Below are 23,287 nucleotides of genomic sequence, written 5' to 3' on the forward strand. Positions count from 1 at the left end.
CAAACATATAAATAAATTGAATGAAATAAATTGAATTGAATAAAAATTTGATTACCTGATAATCTCCTTAACCACGTTTTTAATATCACTGTTATAGAACCTTTTATTTTCCGGTATAACCTATGTATGCCAAGATTTCTTCTGTTCTTTAACATTATTACTAATGCATTCTTCTGACTAAATTTATACTTTATCTATGAGGTAGATCATCTGTTTCACAAAAATCACATGCCTTTGGGGATGCACAAAAACACAATTGCAATGAAGCTAATATGGGACAATTTATTCAAAAGGTGGAAAAGTGAAACAGAATAAAAGATTTTGTCTTTTATAATATGTAAGGTAAAGAATAGAAAAGAGCCAGCAAAAAGATATCATAGCATGCACCAATAAAAATAACACAAGAGGCATGGATGTCTGGCCTTAGTGATTAAGCTGCTAGGTGGGATGCCTGTGCTCCACATCCGAGTTTCTGGGTTCAAACCCTGCTGTGGTTCCTGATGCTGACTTCCAGTTAATGGAGACACTGGGAGGCTCAACTATTTGGGTTAATTGCAGCACATGTAGGGGACCTGGACTAAGCTCCTGCCTCCTAACCCTCACCCTTGCCCACAACACATGCACACATGTGTACTTATTTAGGGGAGTGGCCCAGCAGATGGGAGCACTCATATCATAAATCGCTTTCTCAATGTCCATTTCTCTCCCTCGCTGTCATTCAAATTAAGTTTTTGGTTTTTTTTATAACAAGAAGACAAGGAGCAAGATGTGTTTTTAATTTGGAAATCAAATCACAGATTTAGAAAAATAAAATTCTAAAATATGAAATATTTCATATTAGCCATAACATGCAATCTAAGACTGACATTGAAACTTGATTCTGTCACCACTTCTCTGTGATCCTAAGAAATTTATGTAACTTCTCTGAGCTTCAACTTTCTCAAATGTAAAGTAGAGTAGAAATGGAGATAAAGTTGTCTTATTAGGCATTGTAATTGCTACACTTGAAATTTAGTTAAAACTACAACACATAATAGTAAGGGCCTAAGCTACAATACTTACTGTTCTATATCTTCCTACAGCTATTATAGATGTCTTTCAGAGTGGTGGACTTTCCCACTCCCACTCAGTAACTACCTGCAAAAATGTGTGAATCTAAAAGTGGGAATTCTGGGAAGTATTCTGGAGAAGCCTACTTCATAGTCATTTTGCACAGGGAAGACAGGCTTGACCTAATATTCAGACAGCAAATGGAATGGAAGCATTCTCCTAAACTGAAATCCATGCCAATTCATTGGCTGATTCTGACACCTGGCACACTTTCCCTTTCCTCCCTGATTTCCTGAATCACATTCTCCCGTTCCCATAGCACAACAGTTACCTTCTTCTCTGGGGTAGAAATTCTGAAGTTGCGCTTCTCGTCAACCCGTGCTGTGTAGTCACACAGCTGTTTTCTCTTTCCTCGTGGTTTCCTACCATCTATTACCCCTTAAGAGAACAAAACTTCCAGTGAAAAGTTAAAACTGAATGAAAATCTTATTTGTCAGAATCTCCTGTATAATGACTATTTTGGAAACAAGAGAATGCTGCTGTCACCAAAATCTAACAGTTGATGTAGCAAAAAGAGATGGAATCCATTGCACTCTGCAGGCAATTAGACAACTCCCAAAGCACCTACTGGCCACGAAGGTCGAAGAGAGACACCTCTATAGAGAAGGCCCCTTTCTATCAACGGAGAGGATTGTATTCTTCCAGTGCCCTTTCCCACGAAGTCCAAAATGATAGCAAAAACAAATTTGGGCAGTAAAATATTATGTGAAAGAGAATGAAGATAGTTCTTGACATACAGTGGTGTGATATCCTGCTAAACACGTTGTAAATTTAAAGTGTCTTAAGTTGAAAATATAGTTCATACATCTAACCTATCAAATACCATAGCATAACAATTGGAATACTTCAGAGTATATAATATTCCCTCCTGTATTCTGTAAATGTAGCTGTCAGAATTGCCAGAAGATTATAATACATAATGCTAGTCCAATTAAAGATTCAAATTTTCTTTTTTTCTTTTCTTTTTTTAACTTTTATTTATCAAATTTTCAATTTCAGTTTTTGCACAATGCATATTTGCTTTCCTACCATTGTAAAGTAAAAACAAAAAAGTAAGGGCCATCTGTAAATAAAAGTTCTCAATGACATCTCAAATGGACAATGAAAAAAATGCTCATTTCCCAGTGTTTCATAGACCAAGAATTACCATTTTGGCAGAATTGTCCTAAATTCTCAAATGTGAACATTAGGATGAAATCTAAAATCCGACAAAAAGGTGTTGAGTGAATAAATGACTAAAGTTACTCATTTTTGCAGCATACATTTCTAGAAGGAAAACTCATGTATTATAGAAACTGTTGGCCAGTGCCGCGGCTCAAAATCCTCCGCCTGTGGCGCCAGCACACTGGGTTCTAGTCCCAGTCGGGGCGCCGGATTCTGTCCCCGTTGCTCCTCTTCCAGTCCAGCTCTCTGCTGTGGCCTGGGAGTGCAGTGGAGGATGGCCCAAGTCCTTGGGCCCTGCACCCACGTGGGAGACCAGGAGAAGCACCTGGCTCCTGTCTTCGGATCAGCACGGTGCTCCAGCCGCAGTGGCCATTGCGGAGTGAACCAATGGTAAAGGAAGATCTTTCTCTCTGTCTCTCTCTCTCTCACTGTCCACTCTGCCTGTCAAAAAGAAGAAGAAAAGAAAAGAAAAGAAAAGAAAAGAAAAAAGAAAGAAAGAAAGAAAGAAAGAAACTGTTATGCCTATATCAGAAATTTGAGCATTCTAATTGTTTAGTAATGTAAGAGTTTAATTGAATAATGAAAACTAATGAATAATGGGATTTATTGGGTAATAGACCCAATAGGTTGATTTTATACTCATGCCATCTAAAGATGATAGAAAGATTTCAAGCCTAGGTTTCTGAGTGATGGAAAAATGAACTCATGGGGCTGGTGCTGTGGCCTAGTAGGTAGAGCCACTGTCTTCAGTGCCAGCATTCCACAGAGGCACTGGTTCAAGTCCTGGATGTTACACTTCCAATCCAGCCCTCTGATATGGCCTGGGAAAGCAGTAGAGGATGACACAAGTGCTTGGGCCCCTGCACCCACCTTGGAAAACCAGAAGAAGCTCCTCCTGGCTCCTGGCTTCAGCCCTGGCTGTTGCAGCCATTTGCGGAGTGAACCAGTAGATAGAAGACATCTCTCTCTCCCTCTCCCTCTGCCTCTGCCTCTCCATAACTCTCTGCCTTTCAAATAAATTAATAAATCTTTAAAAAAATGAACTCATGAGGTCAGTATTGTGGTGTAACAGGTAAATCCACCACCTGCAACACATATGAGTGTTGATTAGTGGCTCCACTTCTGATTCAGCTTTCTGCTAATGGGTTGGACAAAGCAGTAGAACATGATCCACATGCTTGGGCCCCTTCACCCACATGGGAAACATGGATGAATATCCCGACTCCTGGCTTCAGCCTACTCTAGTCCAGGATATTGTGGCCATTTGGGGAGTGAATCAGTGGACAGATGTAATCTGTCTTTCTGTCTACCCCCTGCTCTATAACTCTGAATTTCAAATAAACCAACCAACCAATAAATAAATAAATAAATAGTTTTAGAAATGAAATCACAACTATTTATAGTTTACACATATGTTCTGAGGATTTGGCTTATTTTTTTTAAAGAAAGACAGCTGATCAACTTGACAGCTTGGGAAGATCAGGTTTGTTTTTTTAAATATTTATTTATTCATTTGAAAGTCAAAATAACATAGAAAGAGAAAGAGAGAGAGAGAGAGGGAGGGAGAGAGAGAGATCTTCCATCCACTAGTTCACTTCCTAGATAGCTGCAATTGCAGTGGTAGGTCCAGGCCAAATACAGGAGCCAGGAGCTTCTTCCAGGTCTCCCATGAGGATAGCAGGGGCCCAAGCTTGGACCATCTTCCACTGCCTTTCCAGGACATTAGTACAGAGTTGGAAGGGAAATGGAGCGGGCAGAACACGAGCGGGCACCCAAATGACTGGCTGGCATGGCAGGCAGTGGCTTTACCCACTACGCCACAACTTTGGGCCCCTGGCTTCTGCTTGACAAGGACAGGAAAGATGGAGGAATGAAAATTGGGGAGGGAGGTGCAGGGCTACTACCATGAAAAAGAGAGGATGCTATGTTATCTGGCTACTGTGAGCCTTGTGAATCAGGGAGAGTTTGCATTTAGATATGTGACTCTGTGTATGACACCCAAGTTTGTTATTTTCTGTCATAGTAGAGAGCAAAGAGGCAATGAGGTCCTATTTGTGAGTTTATGATAGTGCTAGGCAAAGGCTAAAAGTTGTGCTGCTATTACAATTGGAATCCTCAGAGCCATATGTGCCTTAAAAAACTAGAGGTCCATTGGTTTTAGTGATAAACTCAGCGATCATTGATGCTCAGTGAAACTAGAATGCAAATATTAACCATAACCTAATGGAACCCTAACAAACTGTGGCTATGATGAAGCAAAATAGGTGGATCATTCACGAACACCTTTCAGTAGAAACAGGAAATCTGGGAAATTGCTTCGGAGAAAAAAGTTTTCAAGTGATTTCACTGAGCCTTGCCTAGAGAACAAAGTGGATAAGAGAGTTCAACTACTAAAGAGATGATTTGCCAAAACAGATTCTATCATTTAAAGAGTAGAAATCCAGAGGATTGTGGCAACCTAAATTTCTGTGCAGAATATAGAAATAAAGAAAGAGCAGAGGGGGCCAGCACTGTGGCATAGTAGTTTAAACCTCTGCCTATAGTGCCGGCATCCCATACAGGTGCTGGCTCAAGTCTCAGCCACTCCACTTCTGATCCAGCCCCCTGCTAATGGCCTGGGAAAACAGTGGAAGATGGCCCACATGGTCCCCCGCACCCATGTCAGACCCCAAGGAAGCTCCTGACTCCTGGCTTTGGATTTGCCAAGCTCTGGCCATTATAGCCATTTGGAGTGTGAATGAGTGGATGGAACGCCCCCTCTCTCTTTTTCCCTCTGTCTATCTGTAACTCTGTCTCTCAAATAAATAAAATAAGTCTTTAAAAAAAAGACAGAGTTGAAAATCAGGGTTGAAAGTTAATGCCTCACAAAATAATACTCAATATTTGTCTGGTTATTAATGTCAAACAAAGACTATTTTCTTTTGTTGGATAAGAGTCAACCGGGTTTGGGGTCTATAAAAGCTTTTTGGAAAACTTGAATTTTAATGCAAATATATAAAGATTCAAATTGACCATATTTTCTAAATCGCATTGGGTATGATATGTTTCCCAAGGGAATTAAAATGAATTCTTGGCCTATGAACAAATCTTAGGCGTTGCAATAGCTTGTGATGTTCCAAAGTTCAACCCTATACAACAAAACCTTATTTTTTGGTATTCATTATTCTCATTGCTTTCTCAATGAGAAACATTGACTTTGAGTTTGCAGAAATAGACAGAACAGGTACACATTGGTGCCATAAACTTACTGTGAACAGATGGCTTCTTGCTGGACTTCACTTTCATGATTTGGTTGCTCTCAAGTTATATAGAAGGAGATGGCCTTTGGATTTTTGTCAGTGACTGTCTTGAGGATGTTTCTGATCTTTGAGCCTCAGTGCTTGTGAGTGTGAGTTGGGCTTTGAGAACTAAATGCAAATAGCTTATATCATATTATTTAATTCAGCTGAAGGTTTTCAACACATCAATAGCTATGTCAAGCAAAACGAAAAATGTTGACAATATGTGGAGGAATATCTAGCAGATACTGAATTTAAAATTATTTTCACATATGAAGCAAAGTCAATACACTAAAAATCAATGTGAAGAACATAATTTTTCATCTATAAAAAATGCCTCAAATGATTTAAAATAAATCATTATATTGGTATTATTGTTAATACTGTTATGTATTTTGAGATTTTTAATGTATTTTGATGATTACAATTAATATAATAAAGTGAATTAAATGTTGCTGCTAAATTTAGTGAGAAAGTTCAATATCAACAGCTTTAAGATTTTTAATTAACTATTCAACAATTTAATTGAGAAGCAGTGATAAAGATACTGTAGATACTTCTCAAATGTTCTCAGTGGCCACAGGTCCTCAACCAAAACCAAGAGCCAGGAACTCAATCCAGGTCTCCCATATGGGAGTCAGGAGCCCGATTGTTTGAAACATTGCCTGATGCCTCCCAGGTTCCAGATTAGCAGGAAGATGGAGTAAGGAAGTGAGCTGGATTTGGAACCCAGACATTCCACTGTGGGAGACAGGCGCCTTAGTCCCTAATTACTTGGGAAAAAGTGATCACCTCAATAGTTTTGAAATTTATCTTTTAGCTTGATTTTTTTTCATTCTTAATTCTGAATTTAATAAAAACACAAATTTCAAACACTTCCTTTTAAGTATAGAGATACACGTAGATTATGTAGATATACAGGATATCTGTGTTATTAAAGCTTATTCTGATTGTCAACTAGGAAAATAAACCCAAAAAGGCACTGGGAGAGGAGAGAGAGGAATTACTTTTAAAAATGATGAGAAATGTGACTGTAAACCCATGCTGAGTGCACAAAGGAAAGCAAAAACAGAAGTAGAAAGTGAGGGAAGACATTCAGAAAAAAGAAAGTAGCATGTCCCCTATTTAAGACACTTGAGCAGAGCAAGGTCTTCAGAGAACCTAGAGGCCGAGGCTCTGATCACCCACCTCAGCCAGGCCAGCAGCATCTGCAAGATCCCCCATGGCCTTGCCCTTCTCTTCACTGCTGGCCCTGCTGGTGCTCAGCTCCAAGTCCCTCTGCTCTCTGGGCTGTGATCTGCCTCAGACCCACAGCCTCAGTGAAGGGAGGTCCTCCATGCTTCTGAGGCAAATGAGGAGAGTCTCCCCTCTTTCCTGCTTGCAGGACAGACATGACTTTGAGTTCCCCCTGGAGGTGTTGGAGGGACACCAGGCCCAGAGGGCACAGGCCATCTCTGTGCTCCATGAGATGACCCAGCAGCTCCTCAACCTGTTCAGCACCAAGCAGGCGTCTGCTGCCTGGGACGAGGCCCTCCTGGACAGACTCTGCACTGGACTCTTCGAGCAGCAGAGTGACCTGGAGGTCTGCATGATGCAGGGAGTGGGGGCGGAGGAAACGCCCCTGAAGCATGAGGACTCCGCACAGGCTGTGAGGAAATACTTCCAAGGGATTGCTGACTATCTGGAAGAGAAGAAATACAGCCCTTGTGCCTGGGAGGTTGTCAGAGCGGAAGCCAGGAGAGCCGTCTCTTTATCCAGAATCTTGCAAGAAAGAATTTGGAGCAAGGAATGAGACCAGGACCAACATAAAATGATTTCTGTTGACTAAAACAAAATGTTTAACATCTGTGCAAGTTCTGCCATTTCAAAAATGTTTTCTTGCTAGAATGTTGGTATGAATGCAGTAAACTTACTGAATGTTTACATTACTATTAGGAAACGTCATGTTCTACTCCAGAGGCTCTAGTCCCTTACAGATGACCATGTGGATGCATTTAAATATTTATTTATTTAACTATTTATGATATTTAAATTATTTTTATATTAAATTATGCATACATTTATGCTATGATTCATGTTAAATATTTTATTGTATTTAGCTGGTTTGTTATTTTATTTCATTCACTAAAGTTTTACTATCAAAAGTTTCTTGTATCTTTGTTTAAAAAGAAACTGCAGGTCTTACTGTGCAACCTGATAAATGAATGGATTTCATAATTCACTTATCTATCAATATTATATTCTAGATTTCATGAAAATTTACTTTCTTTTAATGGGGTTTTTTGGGGCCAGCGCTGTGTTTTATTTATTTATTTATTTATTTATTTATTTATTTTGACAGGCAGAGTGGACAGTGAGAGAGAGAGACAGAGAGAAAGGTCTTCCTTTACCATTGGTTCACCCTCCAATGGCCGCTGCGGCTGGCGCACTGCGCTGATCCGAAGCCAGGAGCCAGGTGCTTCTCCTGGTCTCCCACGTGGGTGCAGGGCCCAGGAACTTGGGCCATCCTCCATTGCACTCCCAGGCCACAGCAGAGAGCTGGACTGGAAGAGGAGCAACGGGGACAGAATCTGGCGCCCCAACCGGGACTGGAATCCGGTGTGCCGGCGCCACAGGGGGAGGATTAGCCTAGTGTGCCGCTGCGCCGAGTGCTGTGTTTTAGTAAGCTAAGCCTGCACTTACTGCACCAGCATCCCATGTGGACACCAGTTCATGTCCCGGCTGCTCCTCTTCCTATCCAGCTTTCTGCTTATGACCTGGGAAAGCAGTGGAAGATGGCCCAAGTACTTGGGCCCCTCCTCTGTGTGGGATAGCTGGAAGAAGCTCCTGGCTCCTGGCTCCTGGCTTCAGATCAGCTCAACTCCGGTTGTTGTAGCTATTTGGGTAGTGAACCAGAAGATGCAAGACCTTTCTCTCTCTGTGTGTCTGTAACTCAACCTCTCAAATAAATAAATAAAATCTGACATTTTTTGACCTAGGGCTAAGAAGCCGAACAAAACAAAAACATTTCCTTCTCTTTTCTATTTTTGTAGGGAAGCATAAATGAATAATCATACTTAATTTCAGTTTTCTCAAATATTAGAATCAGCAGCATGAAAAACAAGTAAAAAAGACCTTTCAACAGAAGATACACAGAGTTATTTCACGAATTAAAAAAAAAAAAAAGCAGAGCTCTCTTTCATGAATTGGCTGGTAGACATCCGTGTGCGGGTGTCCATTGTCAGTGGATATATATAAGCTTACAATACACTAGGAACAGAATTACTGGAGCTTCATATGTGACATCTAGAATATAGTTTTGGGTTATTTTATCTACATTTTAATTGCTTTTCATTAGATAATCAGCATAAATGTTCTATAACATATGGTAACTATTTTTTTTCTATTTTAAGTAAAGTTGTATACCAAAATAGTGATAGTTCCCCCCCCCCCAGTAACTGTAAAAACCTGACAGTAAATGAAACTAGAATTCCAGATAATGTTTTTGAAATCCTGAGGAACAGTTTCCCTTCACATAGAAGACAAGTCTGATTCATTTGTATAGGCCGTCTGGAAACAGTGCTTACACAGAGACAGATCGCCGAAGGAGTAGTTGATCTTCTAATCTGAAGTGAAATATATATTACATTCTTCTGCTGACTCCCACACCTGGGGTGTTTCCGATTCCCTCCCTATTTTTCTGAACCATATACTTTCATTCTCATTTCATAAAAGGTCCCCTTCTAGAAATCCACGCAGCTCTCTTTTCATTAACTTCTCACTTGCCTGCACTACCACTTCAAGCAGGATTTCCTGTTTCCTCGACGTTGTTTTGTTTTGAAGTTTTTTCATTTGTTTGGCCATCAGTTTCACTTTAAGAGTACCAACCAGTTGAAAGCAAAAGTTGAGTGAAAGTTCTGTGTTTGTAAGACCTTCCTATGAAAAGGATATTCTTTTCTTCCAGTGAATATTTTTAGATATGAGGGAATGTCCTTGTCACAGGGACATAGTAGCTGTGGCACAAAGGAAAGAGAAAGGATAAATGATACTCTTAGGGCAATAAAAAGATCTGCAGAGGAATTTTGCCAGGGAACCTCAGTGTAGCTAACAGGGTTGTGTTGTACACAGAAGTCTGTCCTGTTGCAGGAGATCCTGCTTCAGAACTAAAATAAAACCTTTTCCTGAAAGAACTGAGCCTAGTACTGGAATAAGTCCAATTTCTTAAAGTTCATACCTTGGAGAGAGGAAATAGTCCCAGCTACAGGCAGAGTATGTCTTCCTTGGGCAATAGGTAGTTGTGGGGAGAGAAAGGGTCAGAATGGATCCTTGTCTGCAGGCTGCTCAGCCTGCAAAGTCTTCCTGACTCACCATTGTCTCTAAGTTCTGTAGGGCACAGGAAGGCAAGACAGCCTACACATCTGGGTGGGGAATAAACTGCCAGGGAAATCAGGAAAATCTGTCTCAGGACACATAAGCTCTTTCTGAAGAGTAAGTTGTCCATTTTACAGATGTCAGATCCTGTCTCTTGATTTTAAAAATCAGAAGAAAATTCTTGCTATCGGTAGGAACAATGAGAGAGCTTGTACCACTTTGATAGTATTAGTTATGCAAAGGCATTAAGGCACGATGATGGTGGTCAACTGATCCATTTTGAGTATCTATGTGGGTAGAACTGAGAGATGTTGATGAAATTGTGCCACATTGTAATTGAAAGTAATCAGGAAGCATGTGTAAATTGCTCAGGTAGCAGGGAAGAGGTTTTTTTTTTTTTTTTTTTTTTAAAGATTAATTTATTTGAGAGGCAGACTTACAGAGAGACAGAGAGGGAGAGACAGGGAGGGGGGTTTTCCATCTGCTGGTTCACTCCCCCAGTGGCCACAAGGCTGGAGCTGGGCCAATCTGAAGCCAGGAGCCAGAACCTTCCTCTGGGTCTCCCACGTGGGTGCAGGAGTCCAAGGAATTGGGCTGTTCTCCCCTGGTTTCCCACGCCATTAAAAGAGACTGGATCAAAAGTGTAGTAGTTGGGACTTGAACTGATGCCCATATGGGATCCCAGTGCTGAAGGCAGACACTTAAGCTACTACTCCACAGCACTGATGCCAGGGAAGAGGTTTAATTTAGTAGATTTCTCAATTCTGGGCCTGAAGTTAGCAATCCAAGCTTTTGATTGCTACTCTCCTGTGATAGATCAGTGGGCTCCTATTTACATGTTAAAAGGCTTTTGTCCCTTTGCTTGGGAAAAGTAATTACTGGTATGTATTCAACAGTATTGGAAAACCTAGCTGCAGGGCTGGAGATATCAGGACAGTAGACAGGGTGCAGGAATGACCCTAACCTAACAGCACCTCCCACATCTCTCAGCATAGCCAGACTTTAACCCCCAACCTCACACCTGCCCTCCCAGGCACACATAATCCTCCTGAGAAGACTTGTTGGGAAAGCAGGGGGCAAACACAATTGCTCAAGGAGAAGTGGCCAGGATCACCAAGAAGTCACAGTTGGAAACAGTCAAAATTTGGGGGCCCCAAGAGCAAGAGTATGATGGTGGCAACATCTCAACCCTTCCTACCTACTGGTTCTTGAGCTGCAGTGGTCAAGACTCATTGATGTTCTGTCCTGCAAAGATGCACAGAAAATAGAGAGAACCTTCCCCACTACACCTGAGGAGGTGCAGAAGAATCTCACAGCTCTTTTTTTGCCTGTTAGACACTTTCATCCTTTGATTGCATTAGGTGGAGACTGTACCAGGCAATAACTCTCACTCAGAAAACCAAAGCACACATCTAAAACCATGAAATTAAATTCCAGCCAATGCTGGCTTCTTCTTCTTTTTTTTTTTTTTTGACAGGCAGATTTAGACTGTGAGAGAGAGAAAGGTCTTCCTTTTCCATTGGTTCACCCCCTCAAATGGCCGCTACGGCCGGCATGCTGCGTCAATTCGAAACCAGGAGCCAGGTGCTTCCTCCTGGTCTCCCATGTGGGTGCAGGGCCCAAGGACCTGGGCCATTCTCCACTGCCTTCCCGGGCCACAGCAGAGAGCTGGAATGGAAGTGGAGCAACCGGGACAGAACCGGCGCCCCGACCGGGAGTGGAACCCGGGGTGCCGGCGCCGCACACGGATGATTAGCCAAGTGTGTCATAGCGCTGGCCTAAAAACATGAAATTAAAAGAGTCAGCAGCAGCTGGAGAATTTGGAAAAAGGGAGATAATTACAACACTGAGTGGATCAATGGCAGGTCTTCAGGAGATAAGCAAACCAATGGGCATCCTTGAGTCAACTGTTCACATTGATCTCATCAGAAGGACAGAAGTTTGAAGTGGATACATAGAGTTCTTGCACAGAGACATGGCCAACAGTAATGTGTCCAGCATGGGTGACACTGGCCCCAGAGCAGCCTGCAGAGTGCTGGAGGGGAATTGGGTATTCTTGTATATGCTGCAAACTTTGATTCCTAACAAAGAGCCTGTGAGTCATCAGAGTGTTGGGAAAAATTATCATGGGACCAATGTATTACAATGAATCCCTTAAAGTGCAGTCATAATATATACTCTGAAATTCAAAAAATGTCACGTAATACTTGAATAGAAGGGATACAGTTAGATATTTCAGTGCATTTAGCAATAAGGGGAGCAGAGACCACTCAGCAGTACGGATGGTAGTAATAATGATATTGAAAGGTAATAATCTCGGGGCTGGGCCCTATGGCACAGTGGGTTAATGCCCTGGCCTGAAGTGCCAGCATCCTATATGGGTGCCAGTTCAAGTCCTGGCTGCTCCACTTCCAATCCAGCTCTCTGCTATGGCTTAGGAAAGCAGTAGAAGATGGTCCAAGTCTTTGGGCCCCTACACCCACGTGGGAGACCTGGAAGAAGCTCCTGGCTCCTGGCTTTGGATAGGTACAGCTCTGGCCCTTGTGGCCAATTGGGGAGTGAACCATCAGATGGAAGACCTCTCTCTATATATATTTCTCTCTCTTTCTCTCTCTCTGTCTCTCTTCTATTTCTGTATAACTCTGGCTTCCAAATAAATTAAAAAATCTTTAAAAAAAAAAAAGAAAGGTAACAATCTCAAATGGCAGCAAGGACTTCTGGGAAATATTTATTTATTCCACTTATTTAATTGAAAAGAAGACATGGGTGGACCATTCCTCATTTTCTCTTCCAGTTGATAGATTCTGCTTTGTATGAGTAGATCTATATAGAACTTGAAACCATAGGTGAGGATCAGGGCACACAAACCAATCATCAGACCAATCAAAATGATTTAGAGGTGTCAGTCATTAAGGTGAGTGGCAAAAGAACCATAATATAGTAGCCCATGACAGTTACTAATGTTAGGAAACTGGTACAGTTTTATCAATGGCATGATCTACACCCTGATTTACATCCAAGCTCTAGCCCCCTCCACCCTTGCTGGAAGCCAGGTGGCCACATGGTCCAACCTCTGTTGTCAAGCTCCACCCCCTCCTAATGGGATTCGCTGCTCCGGATTTCCTGCCTACCCTCTGGGCAAATTTTTTAAAGGGCCTGTTCCTGAACACATGTTCTCTTGGCTCCTCTCTCTTGGCTCTTCTCTTCTGCGCTCTCTCTTGGCTTCTCTCTTCTCTCTTGCTTACTCTCTCTAGCCTTCTCTCCTCTCTCACTCCCCTCTCTCCTCTCCTCTCTCCTCTTTCTCCATTACTCCCCTTTTCCTTCTTTGCCCCTTCCCTTCGGTCTGCTGCCTTTTCCCCAATAAACCTTTTCCTTACTCCAGTGTTTGGTGTGTTTTGTGACGGCCAGCAGAAATATATAACAACGAATGAAACTGATGATGATGATGATGATGATGATGATGATGAAGTCTTTAAAAAAGCAAAGAAATAGATAAACAAAACCTCATCTCTTGTTCTTATAAAAGGAAAATACAAAGAAGCAGGTTGAAATTGCTCATACAAGTTCAACATGATGTGGTTTAAGATGAAGGTCATAAACCTGCTGCACTGATGGTACTGGGGCATCATCCCAACTCTCAAGACAGCCACTGAAGCCTCTGGATAGCTTTGTGGTGCCAGGGCATGAGGTTCCTTGCTGTCACTAGGTGTCCTAGTTCAGGTGCCACTTACTAGGTTGGTCCAGCCACCTCTGTGTGTAGTTAGATGAAAAACTACTGAGGTAGTTTCAGGCAGGAAAATGCAAGGGTCATGGGGCCGCAGACTCTCAGCTCTGAGCTGGGACTGCATCTGTTCTCATACTTTTATTTGCTTTACATGGCCTAGGGATTAGCAACAGGACTGCCTCAACAATCTCCTGAGCACTAAGCAAGATGACATCTGGGTGTTCTCAGCAAATAGCTTCTCAGAAAAACAGCACATTTCTTCTCTTATCTTCACTCCCCCAAGGCTGACTCTGTAAGCTACAAAGAACTGTCCTGACTGCCTGCCTTCAGGCATATCTTGTTCCCTAGGGCTACAGATTGCCCCATGCCTTAGGTCAGCCTCTACAGCCACAAATCTGCCTGTTTCTCCTTGCCTCCAGCTCCTTGCCACATATATACATTGTGTTTGAAGTCTGGGACCAGATGGGGAAACTCCATGTGATTTTATGTGTATATGAGCCATAGCTTTCTGGACACACAGGTAGGCACCACAAGATCTCATCAATGACAGGGGTTTTATTTTTAGAGTTTGACAACTGTTCACAAAACAATAATCATTCAAAACTTAAAAAGAATAGATGAAGGAGAGGTGAACACTTTGATAAAACACCTTTTGTGATGACCCTCGTAGATAATAGGAGTATTGTTGTGCAATCACATTATAAGCCATGCCCCTTGCTAAGGAGCTCTCTAAGATCTTTATGTCACAACTCAATTATTCAGTGGAAATATAAAAAAATAATAGGAGAGATGCTTTTGGTTTCTGTCAGTGGACAGGATGAAGTTCTATATATTGCATGTGATTTTCCATCCCTGGGAACTAGAATCACAGGCTAAACAGAAGAGGGTCTCCTAGGGGACAGCGATGACCTGAAGGAGAGAGTCCCTGCTCACAAAGCTGGACACTGGGTAGCATGGAAATTGTTGGGTGACTTTTGTTTATTCTTCAGTTCAACAAAAAGGAGCCAATTATGGTCATTCAGAGATCTGCAGTTTGTGGTTTATAAGAATTGTTCTACTATATTTCACTGAACAAACATTTCATAAAATTATAGAATATTTTTTTCAAGTGGCATAAAAATCTATTGCTTAAAACTATACAAAAGTATTTTGTATAATTTCCTTAGAACATCAAATCAGCAAGCACAACATGCCCAAAGCACATCCTCTTTTGCTTTATGGAAAATAGATCACAGCTTTCTGGCATTTAAAGAGGAACTGGAATTGTTTGTTGCTCATCCTTCTTTCTCTATAGAATTCATGCCATGACCTCACGTGGCTCACAAATCCTATCACTAAATCTGTAAGAGTACTGCAAAAAGTTTGTGGAGAACGGAATTAGAAGGTAAATTTTAGGATCTGGATTGTGGTGCATCAGGTTAAACTGCTGTTTGTCAGCATCCCAAATTGGAGGGCGAATTCAAGTCCAGGTTGCTCTGCTTCCAATCCTGCTCCTTGTCAATGAGCCTGGGAAATAACAGAGAATGGCTCAAGTAATTGGGCTCCCATGTGGGAGAGCTAGATGGAGTTCCTGGCAACTGGCTCAGACCTGGCCCATTTCCAGCCATTGTAGCCATTTGGAGAGTGAACCAGCAAATGAAAGACCCTTTTCTCTTACTGTCTCTATCTCTCAGTGACATTTCCTGGCAAACAAGTAAATAAGTAATATTTTTGTAAAAAGATAAGATTATCTTTTTAACCAATTTTTGAAGTCCATGCATAGATTTTCCAAATACACATTTTCCTGAAAATTTTTTAAGATTTATTTATTTATTATTTACAGAGAGGAAAAGATAGAGAGAGAGGTCTTCCATCCACTGATTCACTTCCCAAATGGCTGCAATGGCCAGAGCTGGCCAATCCAAATCCAGAAGCCAGGACCTTCCTCCATGTCTCCTATACGGGTGCAGGGGCCCAAGGACTCAGGCCATCTTCCACTGCCTTCCCAGGCCATAGGAGGGAGCTGGATCAGAAGTGGAGCAGCCGGGACTTGAACTGGTGCCCATATGGGATGTCAGCACTACAGGCAGCACTACCTGCTATGCCACAGTGCTAGTCCCCATTTTCCCAAATTTTTGAAGATCTTTCATATGCATATACTTCAAAACTTTTTGCACCAAAATAAATTAACTTTTAATTCCTTTCTCTGTGAACTTTTTATACTATCTTCATATGCTTCACTTCCTTTAATGAGTCCTTCTGGACAAGACGTGTTCTCAACTCTGGCTAGGGTTTTGGTCTTAGTCTATGTTCTTTTCAACCGGGTTTATATTTGTCACCAACCAGGTATATAAACTGTGTGATCCAAACACTGTTATGGAGGGAATTGAATAAAATTTTCAAAGATCATAGAAGTGTGACTAGTGAAAATTTAGCAAAGGGCAAATTATGCTGTTGTAATTTCCAATATCATCATTATTTTTATCCAGGTTATGGCAGAATACTTTGGATCATTCAATTCCCCCTTTTTAAATGCTAGATTTCTCAAGTCAGCAGTTGTTACTACCTGGGAAGATTGTTAACCAAGTAGAGTGTTCAGACAAGCCCAAGAAGCCCTGTCCTAACAGAGCTGGTGGTCAAGTGACTGGGACTGTCTTTACTTCTTGAAGGTTGATTGGCATGATTCTTCCCTTCTCTCCTCAGAGCTGATCACTGCTGGACTGACCAGGAGGCGAGCCTGGCGGCTGCCTTGCACAGCTCAGGGCAGTCCATTGACCCAGGAGAGGCTTGTCTTGAAGCCTCTGCCAGAGACAGCAACTTTCCTGCTTTGGACACTTCAGAAATGGCCTCCATTTTCCCCCTCTGCCTCAGCTCCTGGTCCCCAATAGGACAGCTCTGAATTTTGCTAATTTACACTTTGCCTATGTGTCACCATAGATCACTCCTTTTATTTCACTTTCAAGGCAATCAGAATTACATTTGTTTCTTTTTGCACACAAATAACTGAGCTTTTCTTTCTAGAACAGCTGAAATGACAATCTGATGTAATGAAAATTAAAGAGAAAAATGGTGTAGCCTCATTGTCTTTCTTGAATTCTCTGTTTATATTAAGCTCAGGTTGAAGTAGAAAGTAATAAAGGAATAATATGATCAACCATGACAAGTCAACCCCCATGTAAAAAAACATTCTTACATAAAGTTTAAATGTTTAAACAATCACAAACAAGCAAAGGAGAGCATGTAATGTCTCTCTTGCTTAAATTTTATGGCCCACTGCCTGCATTCTGACCCCAAAGCAAAGATAGAAGAAAGCAGCCAATGGAGTCCTGGGACAGGAGGGGCAGTGGAGGGTCCCTGACTTCTGTTATACTTAGATGAGCTTCTAATGAGAAAAAAAGTTGTCATTGAATCCCTTGTACTCAGCTCAGAGATTTGTGCATATCATGTGCTCAATGACTTAAGAGTTGAAAAATGAAATTATAGCAGAGTAAAAATTATTCACCAACTAAAGTTGAAGAGATCATAGTTGAATAATTTCACCACTGAGTTCAAAATGCAAGCTTCTATTATGAGCATCTGAGGGCTGTTGCCACTTTGGTAGCTGGGGACGTGAGTCAGGAGATGAAGAGATCACCACTGAGATGCAGGGTCCTTCACACACAAGGGCAGGGATCCTAGAGGAATCAATGATTTCCAACAAATCTCTCCTCAGTAAGGACTTCTGAGTTCATCAGCTCGTGGTGAGGCTGCTCTCAGGAAAGAGCTTGGATTGAGGACACTTTGTGAATCCACAGGTGAATGTGTTACCAGGTGTGATCCCTTTGTGTGGCAGGTGGTGCTGGGAAGTAAGTTATCTTGGAATTATAATCTCCACAACCTTATGTTCCTGAAAAGAATGTGGATTCTTGCTATGGGTATTATCACTGTGTAAGGAGCGCCATAGATCTGCATTAAGAACATGGTTGATAAAAGGGTCACTGTCCACATTAGTCATGACCTTGTGGCCCCAGCAAAGATTAACCCCATGGATCTACCAGATAATCTCATTTAATAATAAATATCTCTTCTGTGAAACAAACAGCAAAAAAAACCCCACCATTCTTTTATTAAGAATTTTTGAATGGCAGAGTTATACACTCACACACACTCACACGTATTCCATCAGCTGATTCGCTCCCCAACTGGCTTCAATGGCTGGACCAGGACATGGCCAAGAACCAGGAGCTTCTTCCAGGTCTCCCACATGGATGACAGGGGCCCAAGCACTTGAGCCATCTACTGCTTCTTTCCCAGGTGCATAACCAAGGAGCTGGATGGGAAGTGAAGTAGCTATGACTCAAACCAGCTTCTACATGGGATGCCAGCATTGTAGGCAGGGGCTTAACTCATTATGTCATAATACTAGCTCCACAGTTTTTTTTTTTTTTTTTTTTTTTTTTTTTTTTAATTAAACTTTTATTTAATGAATATAAATTTCCAAAGTATAGCTTGTGGCTTGTGGGTTACAATGGCTTCCCCCCTCCCATAACCTCCCTCCCGCCCGCAACCCTCCCCCCTCCCGCTCCCTTTCCCCCTCCATTCGTGTAAAGATTCATTTTCAATTCTTTTTGTATACAGAAGATCAGTTTAGTATATATTAGGTAAAGATTTCAACATTTTGCCCATATAGCAACATCAAGTGAAAAAACTACCATTGGATTACTAATTATAGCATAAAATAGCAATGTACAGCACATTAAAGACAGAGATCCTACATAATTTTTTTTCAAAATAATTAATTTTCTATGCCATTTCCATTTTAACACCAGGTTGTTTTTTTTTTTTTTTCATTTCCAATTCTCTTTATATACAGAAGATCACTTCAGTATATATGGAGAAACCCTGCAAGATATAGGCACAGGCAAAGACTTCCTGGAAAATACTCCAAAAGCACAGGCAGTCAAAACCAAAATTAACATTTGGGATTGCATCAAATTGAGAAGCTTCTGTACCTCGAAAGAAACAGTCAGGAAAGTGAAGAGGCAACCAACAGAATGGGAAAAAATATTCGCAAACTATACTACAGATAAAGGATTGATAACCAGAATCTACAAAGAAATCAAGAAAAACCACAACAACAAAACAAACAACCCACTTAAGAGATGGGCCAAGGAACTCAATAGACATTTTTCGAAAGAGGAAATCCAAATGGCCAACAGACACATGAAAAAATGTTCAAGATCACTAGCAATCAGAGAAATGCAAATCAAAACCACAATGAGGTTCCATCTCACCCCGGTGAGAATAGCTCACATTCAGAAATCTACCAACAACAGATGCTGGAGAGGATGTGGGGAAAAAGGGACACTAACCCACTGTTGGTGGGAATGCAAACTGGTTAAGCCACTATGGAAGTCTGTCTGGAGATTCCTCAGAAACCTGAATATAACCCTACCATACAACCCAGCCATCCCACTCCTTGGAATTTACCCAAAGGAATTTAATTTGGCAAATAAAAAAGCCATCTGCACATTAATGTTTATTGCAGCTCAATTCACAATAGCTAAGACCTGGAACCAACCCAAATGCCCATCAACAGTAGACTGGATAAAGAAATTATGGGACATGTACTCCATAGAATACTATACAGCAGTAAGAAACAATGAAACCCAGTCATTTGCAACAAGATGGAGCAATCTGGAAAACATCATGCTGAGTGAATTAAGCCAGTCCCAAAGAGACAAATTTCATTTGTTTTCCCTGATCGGTGACAACTGAGCGCCAAAGAGAAAACCTGTTAAGTGAAATGGACACTATAAGCAACAATGAACTGATCAGCTCCTGTCCTGACTTTAGATGTACAATGTAATACTCTATCCTTTTTAGTATTCGTTGTTGTTGTTGTTGTTCTAGTACTATTGGTTGAACTCAGTAATTAACACACAATTATTCTCAGGTGTTTAAATTTTAACTGAAAAGTGATCCCTGTTAAATCTAAGAGTGGAAAAAGAGAGGGAGGAGGTAAACAATTAGGAACATGCTCAATCGGACTGGCTGCAAATGGGGGAGTTAGAAATGTGCAGGGGATTCCAACACAATTCCATCAAGATGGCATGTACCAATGCCATCGCACTAGTCCAAGTGATCAATTTCAGCTCACAATTGATAGCTCTGATAGGTCTAAGAGTCAAAGAGATCACACAAACAAGATAAGTATCTGCTAATACTGATAGAATCAAAAAGGGAGAGAAAGATCCAACATGGGAAGTGGGATACACAGTGATCCACAGTTTTTCTGTGTAAAGACTTGATTTGCCACACTGGTCTGAATCACTCTCCATATACAGAAAGCTATAGGACTATAGGAGCCGGGGTTCCCATATGGAGAAACAAGGGTGAAAATGTAGACCAGGATTAGGGCTAAAACTTTGTTCGTGGAACTGAGAAGGGCAATATTTATAAATATAAAAAAGTATAGGCATGTGCCGTTATCTATATACATATACGCACTCCTGATTGTCGGACTAAGATGCTTCTGACTTAATTCATCAATGTGTACTTGGATTTCCAGGATCTGATACCAGTGAGTGTGAAGGATGTCCATCTTTGCAAGGGGAGGGTGGCAGTGAGGACTGAGGCATCCCCAACCTGCAAACCATCTCACAGGCAGGAGCGCTCTCCCCCGAGAGTCCCCCACCCCCTGGCACTGCCATCTGAAAGTGCAGAGCCAGCCCTGCCCAGGAGCAGCAGGGGCTGTCTGTCAAGTCAGGGTCCCCACTGACACCTAAATGGACACCAGGCCTAATAGCAGGTTAGACAGACAGACTGTCATGATGGACTCCAGCCTCTGGAACATTGTTTTCTTACTCATGCATTTCACTTATAGTCTATCTAGAAATTGATGATGAAAGCAGTGATTTGTGTAATTTCCATCCAGCAATGCAGGTGAATGAAGCAAACACAGTCTGGCTGTATTGAAATTTTCCATCTTATTGGGAGAGAAATAAGATGTTCTAAAATTTGTGTACATGAAATATGAAGGAAAGCAAAGGGGAAATGGTGAAATATTCCACAAACTTTAGGTCTCTATGGTGTTGGGGAGGCAAACAAAAAAAAGGGTAAACAAGTAGGGGCTTTCTGGCACACCTGAGCAGACACTCCCAGAGACAGAGAGTGGGCAGGGAGGAGGACAGTCTGATCTGTCTGTGGCCACATTTTGGGAGATGCAGGAGGACACTGTCCAGGTCCTCACACGGCTCAAACTTTTTTTAGGCCCTCACTTGGAGCTCCAAAGGATGGGAGATAGTGCACCTCACAGTTGGAACCCTGAGATGTATCAGATTAGGAGTTGTCAAAGTGGGAATATGTAAGATGAAGAACACATTGTGAAAGGCAATGATACCAAGACGAACAGAACTTGCCATACTCAGATAGAATTGAGGAAGAAACAGAAAGGGGGCCCCATTCCTGCCTGTCTGAAATACTGTTTCAAGGACCTTCTAAGTTCCCACAAGAGATTTCTTCTTATTTACCCATCCAATGCTTTGCACATAGGCACAAAAACTCCTGTAACAAAGCTAATCATCAACAGTCTTTACAATGACAACAAATCACATGAGGGTCATTATACAAAAGCCTTAAGCAAACAGTATATCACCACCAATAAGCTGGAGGCAACGCCTGTCTTAGGTCTCTAATACCTGTAAATTTTCTATCCAAGAGGCTTATGTAGATTTCTTCTTTTCAACTTTTACAACTTATAGCTTCCATCTCCTCAATATACCCTTGTTTTCTATGGCAAGTGTGTTCTTACTGCAATGCTCTGTTCTGCCCAGAATAAATGTCACTATTCATTCAAAACTCTGATTGTTACTTAGAAAGACAAAACCAATTCTACTGTATTCTTCCCTTAAATCCATAACTTCAGTCTAATTTTGAGAATACATCACAAAATCCAAATCGATGGAAATATTACAAAGTAACTGTTCGTTGTATGTCAGAAGTCTCCAGTTCATGATAGTCCGGGAAGCCTGAGCAGGTGTCTCAGATGGGAGGAGATTATAGAGGTTTGTAATGTAAAGTGAGATCCTAAACTGATTTATGGAGCAGTAGATGGACTTCAGCGAATAATGAGAAGAAACAAGGAAATCTGATGGAAGCCTGACTTCTAGTTATTACTATCACACAAATGCTAATTTCTTAGTTTTGATTATTGTGCCACGATTACATGACCTGTTAACTTTAGGAGAAGCTTGGTAAGGGAAACACAGGAGTTTTCTAGATTACTATTAAGCTCTCTGTAAGCCTACACTTGTTCCAAATAAAAGTTTTAAAAGTGCAGGCTTTCAGATACTTGACATTATCGATTATAATTTTTAAACACTATTTTTCTGATTAAAATAATCCATTAGCCGGCGCCGCGGCTCAATAGGCTAATCCTCCGCCTGCGGCGCTGGCACACGGGGTTCTAGTCCTGGTCAGGGCGTCGGATTCTGTCCTGGTTGCTCCTCTTCCAGACCAGCTCTCTGTTGTGGCCCGGGAAGGCAGTGGAGGATGGCCCAAGTCCTTGGGCCCTGCACCCGCATGGGAGACCAGAAGAAACACCTGACTCCTGGCTTCAGATCAGTGGAGTGCGCCGGCCGCAGCGTGCCAGCTACAGCAGCCATTGGGGGCTGAACCAATGGAAAAAGAAGACCTTTCTCTCTGTCTCTCTCTCTCACTGTCCACTCTACCTGTCAAAAATAAATAAATAAATAAATAAATAAAATCCATTAAATTTCACGGTTTCCAAAGAGAAGTAATATTCTGTTATATAGCTGTTTAGAAGATAGTTCTGTTTCTCCTTAGCCTTCAAAGTTCTGACAAAGATGCTCCTTCACTCCTTGACCAATTTTCATCAATCTCTACTCAGTCCTCTTTTCAAGTAGTCCTGTCATTGGGTCCAGTCTTCCTGGTTAGTTGTAGCAAAACTGCTGCTGTGTCAGTTTTATAAGTATCACTTCTGCTTAAAATCTTATCGCACTAATATGTTTTCCAATTGCTCACCTCTCACTCTGGGCATCAGACCACCTTGGCTGTATTTAGCAAGATTCCATTAGGTTGGTTTAGCAAGGAACTCACTACACATGCTATCTCCTATTAGTAATTTTCCATCTACTCATTCCACTTATTCACTATGAGATCACAGGCAGTCTGGTGTATTGAGAATTGAGTCCTGATCTTTCTCCCTATTGTGATAGTCTTGAAACCAAACCCAACAGACAAGAATAAAACTTTCCTAACCATTTTACTAAGTGTCAGCATAATTTTCTCTTTGCCAATTCTACAAACTAACATCATTACAGTTAACACAGGAGCAAAACTCAGTGGCCTAAAAAACAAAATCTCATTGACCAACGGGCAATTAGGAGACTTACAGGCTTTTGTCATCAAAGGCCATACCTAGAATTCCTTTAGTGATTGCCTCCAGATGTAATGTCCCTGAACTGTAAACCATAGCTCATTGGTTCAGCTCTGATTTATCTCATACATTTAACCTAATCAGGATCCACAATTTCAGGTTTGCCTGAAACAGGTAGAAATTAAAGCCTTAGAAATATTAGAATGAATGTTTAGAAATATGCAGGATATTTAAATACCCTTTTAAATTTTTTTCATATTTTACTGGGGTTCACAAAGTGGTTTGTAAATAAAATCAAGCTTT

The 23,287-nt window shown here is 41.3% G+C and overlaps 1 protein-coding gene across 1 annotated transcript; it reads left to right on the forward strand.

Annotated features, from left to right (window-relative positions):
• The first annotated feature begins 6,774 nt into the window (after positions 1 to 6,774).
• Positions 6,775 to 7,344, forward strand: LOC133771274 (interferon alpha-5-like). Its single transcript, XM_062207027.1, has one exon. It carries the CDS (start codon positions 6,775 to 6,777, stop codon positions 7,342 to 7,344), a length of 570 nt encoding a protein of 189 aa, XP_062063011.1.
• Positions 7,345 to 23,287: the final 15,943 nt, after the last annotated feature.

The sequence above is a fragment of the Lepus europaeus genome, chromosome 12, assembly GCF_033115175.1.
Source record: "Lepus europaeus isolate LE1 chromosome 12, mLepTim1.pri, whole genome shotgun sequence".
NCBI classification, from domain to species: Eukaryota; Metazoa; Chordata; class Mammalia; order Lagomorpha; family Leporidae; genus Lepus; species Lepus europaeus.

What these genes read in the sequence shown, in the direction of transcription:
- LOC133771274 (XM_062207027.1), top strand. Translation starts at nt 6,775, where the DNA reads ATGGCCTTGCCCTTCTCTTCACTGCTGGCCCTGCTGGTGCTCAGCTCC.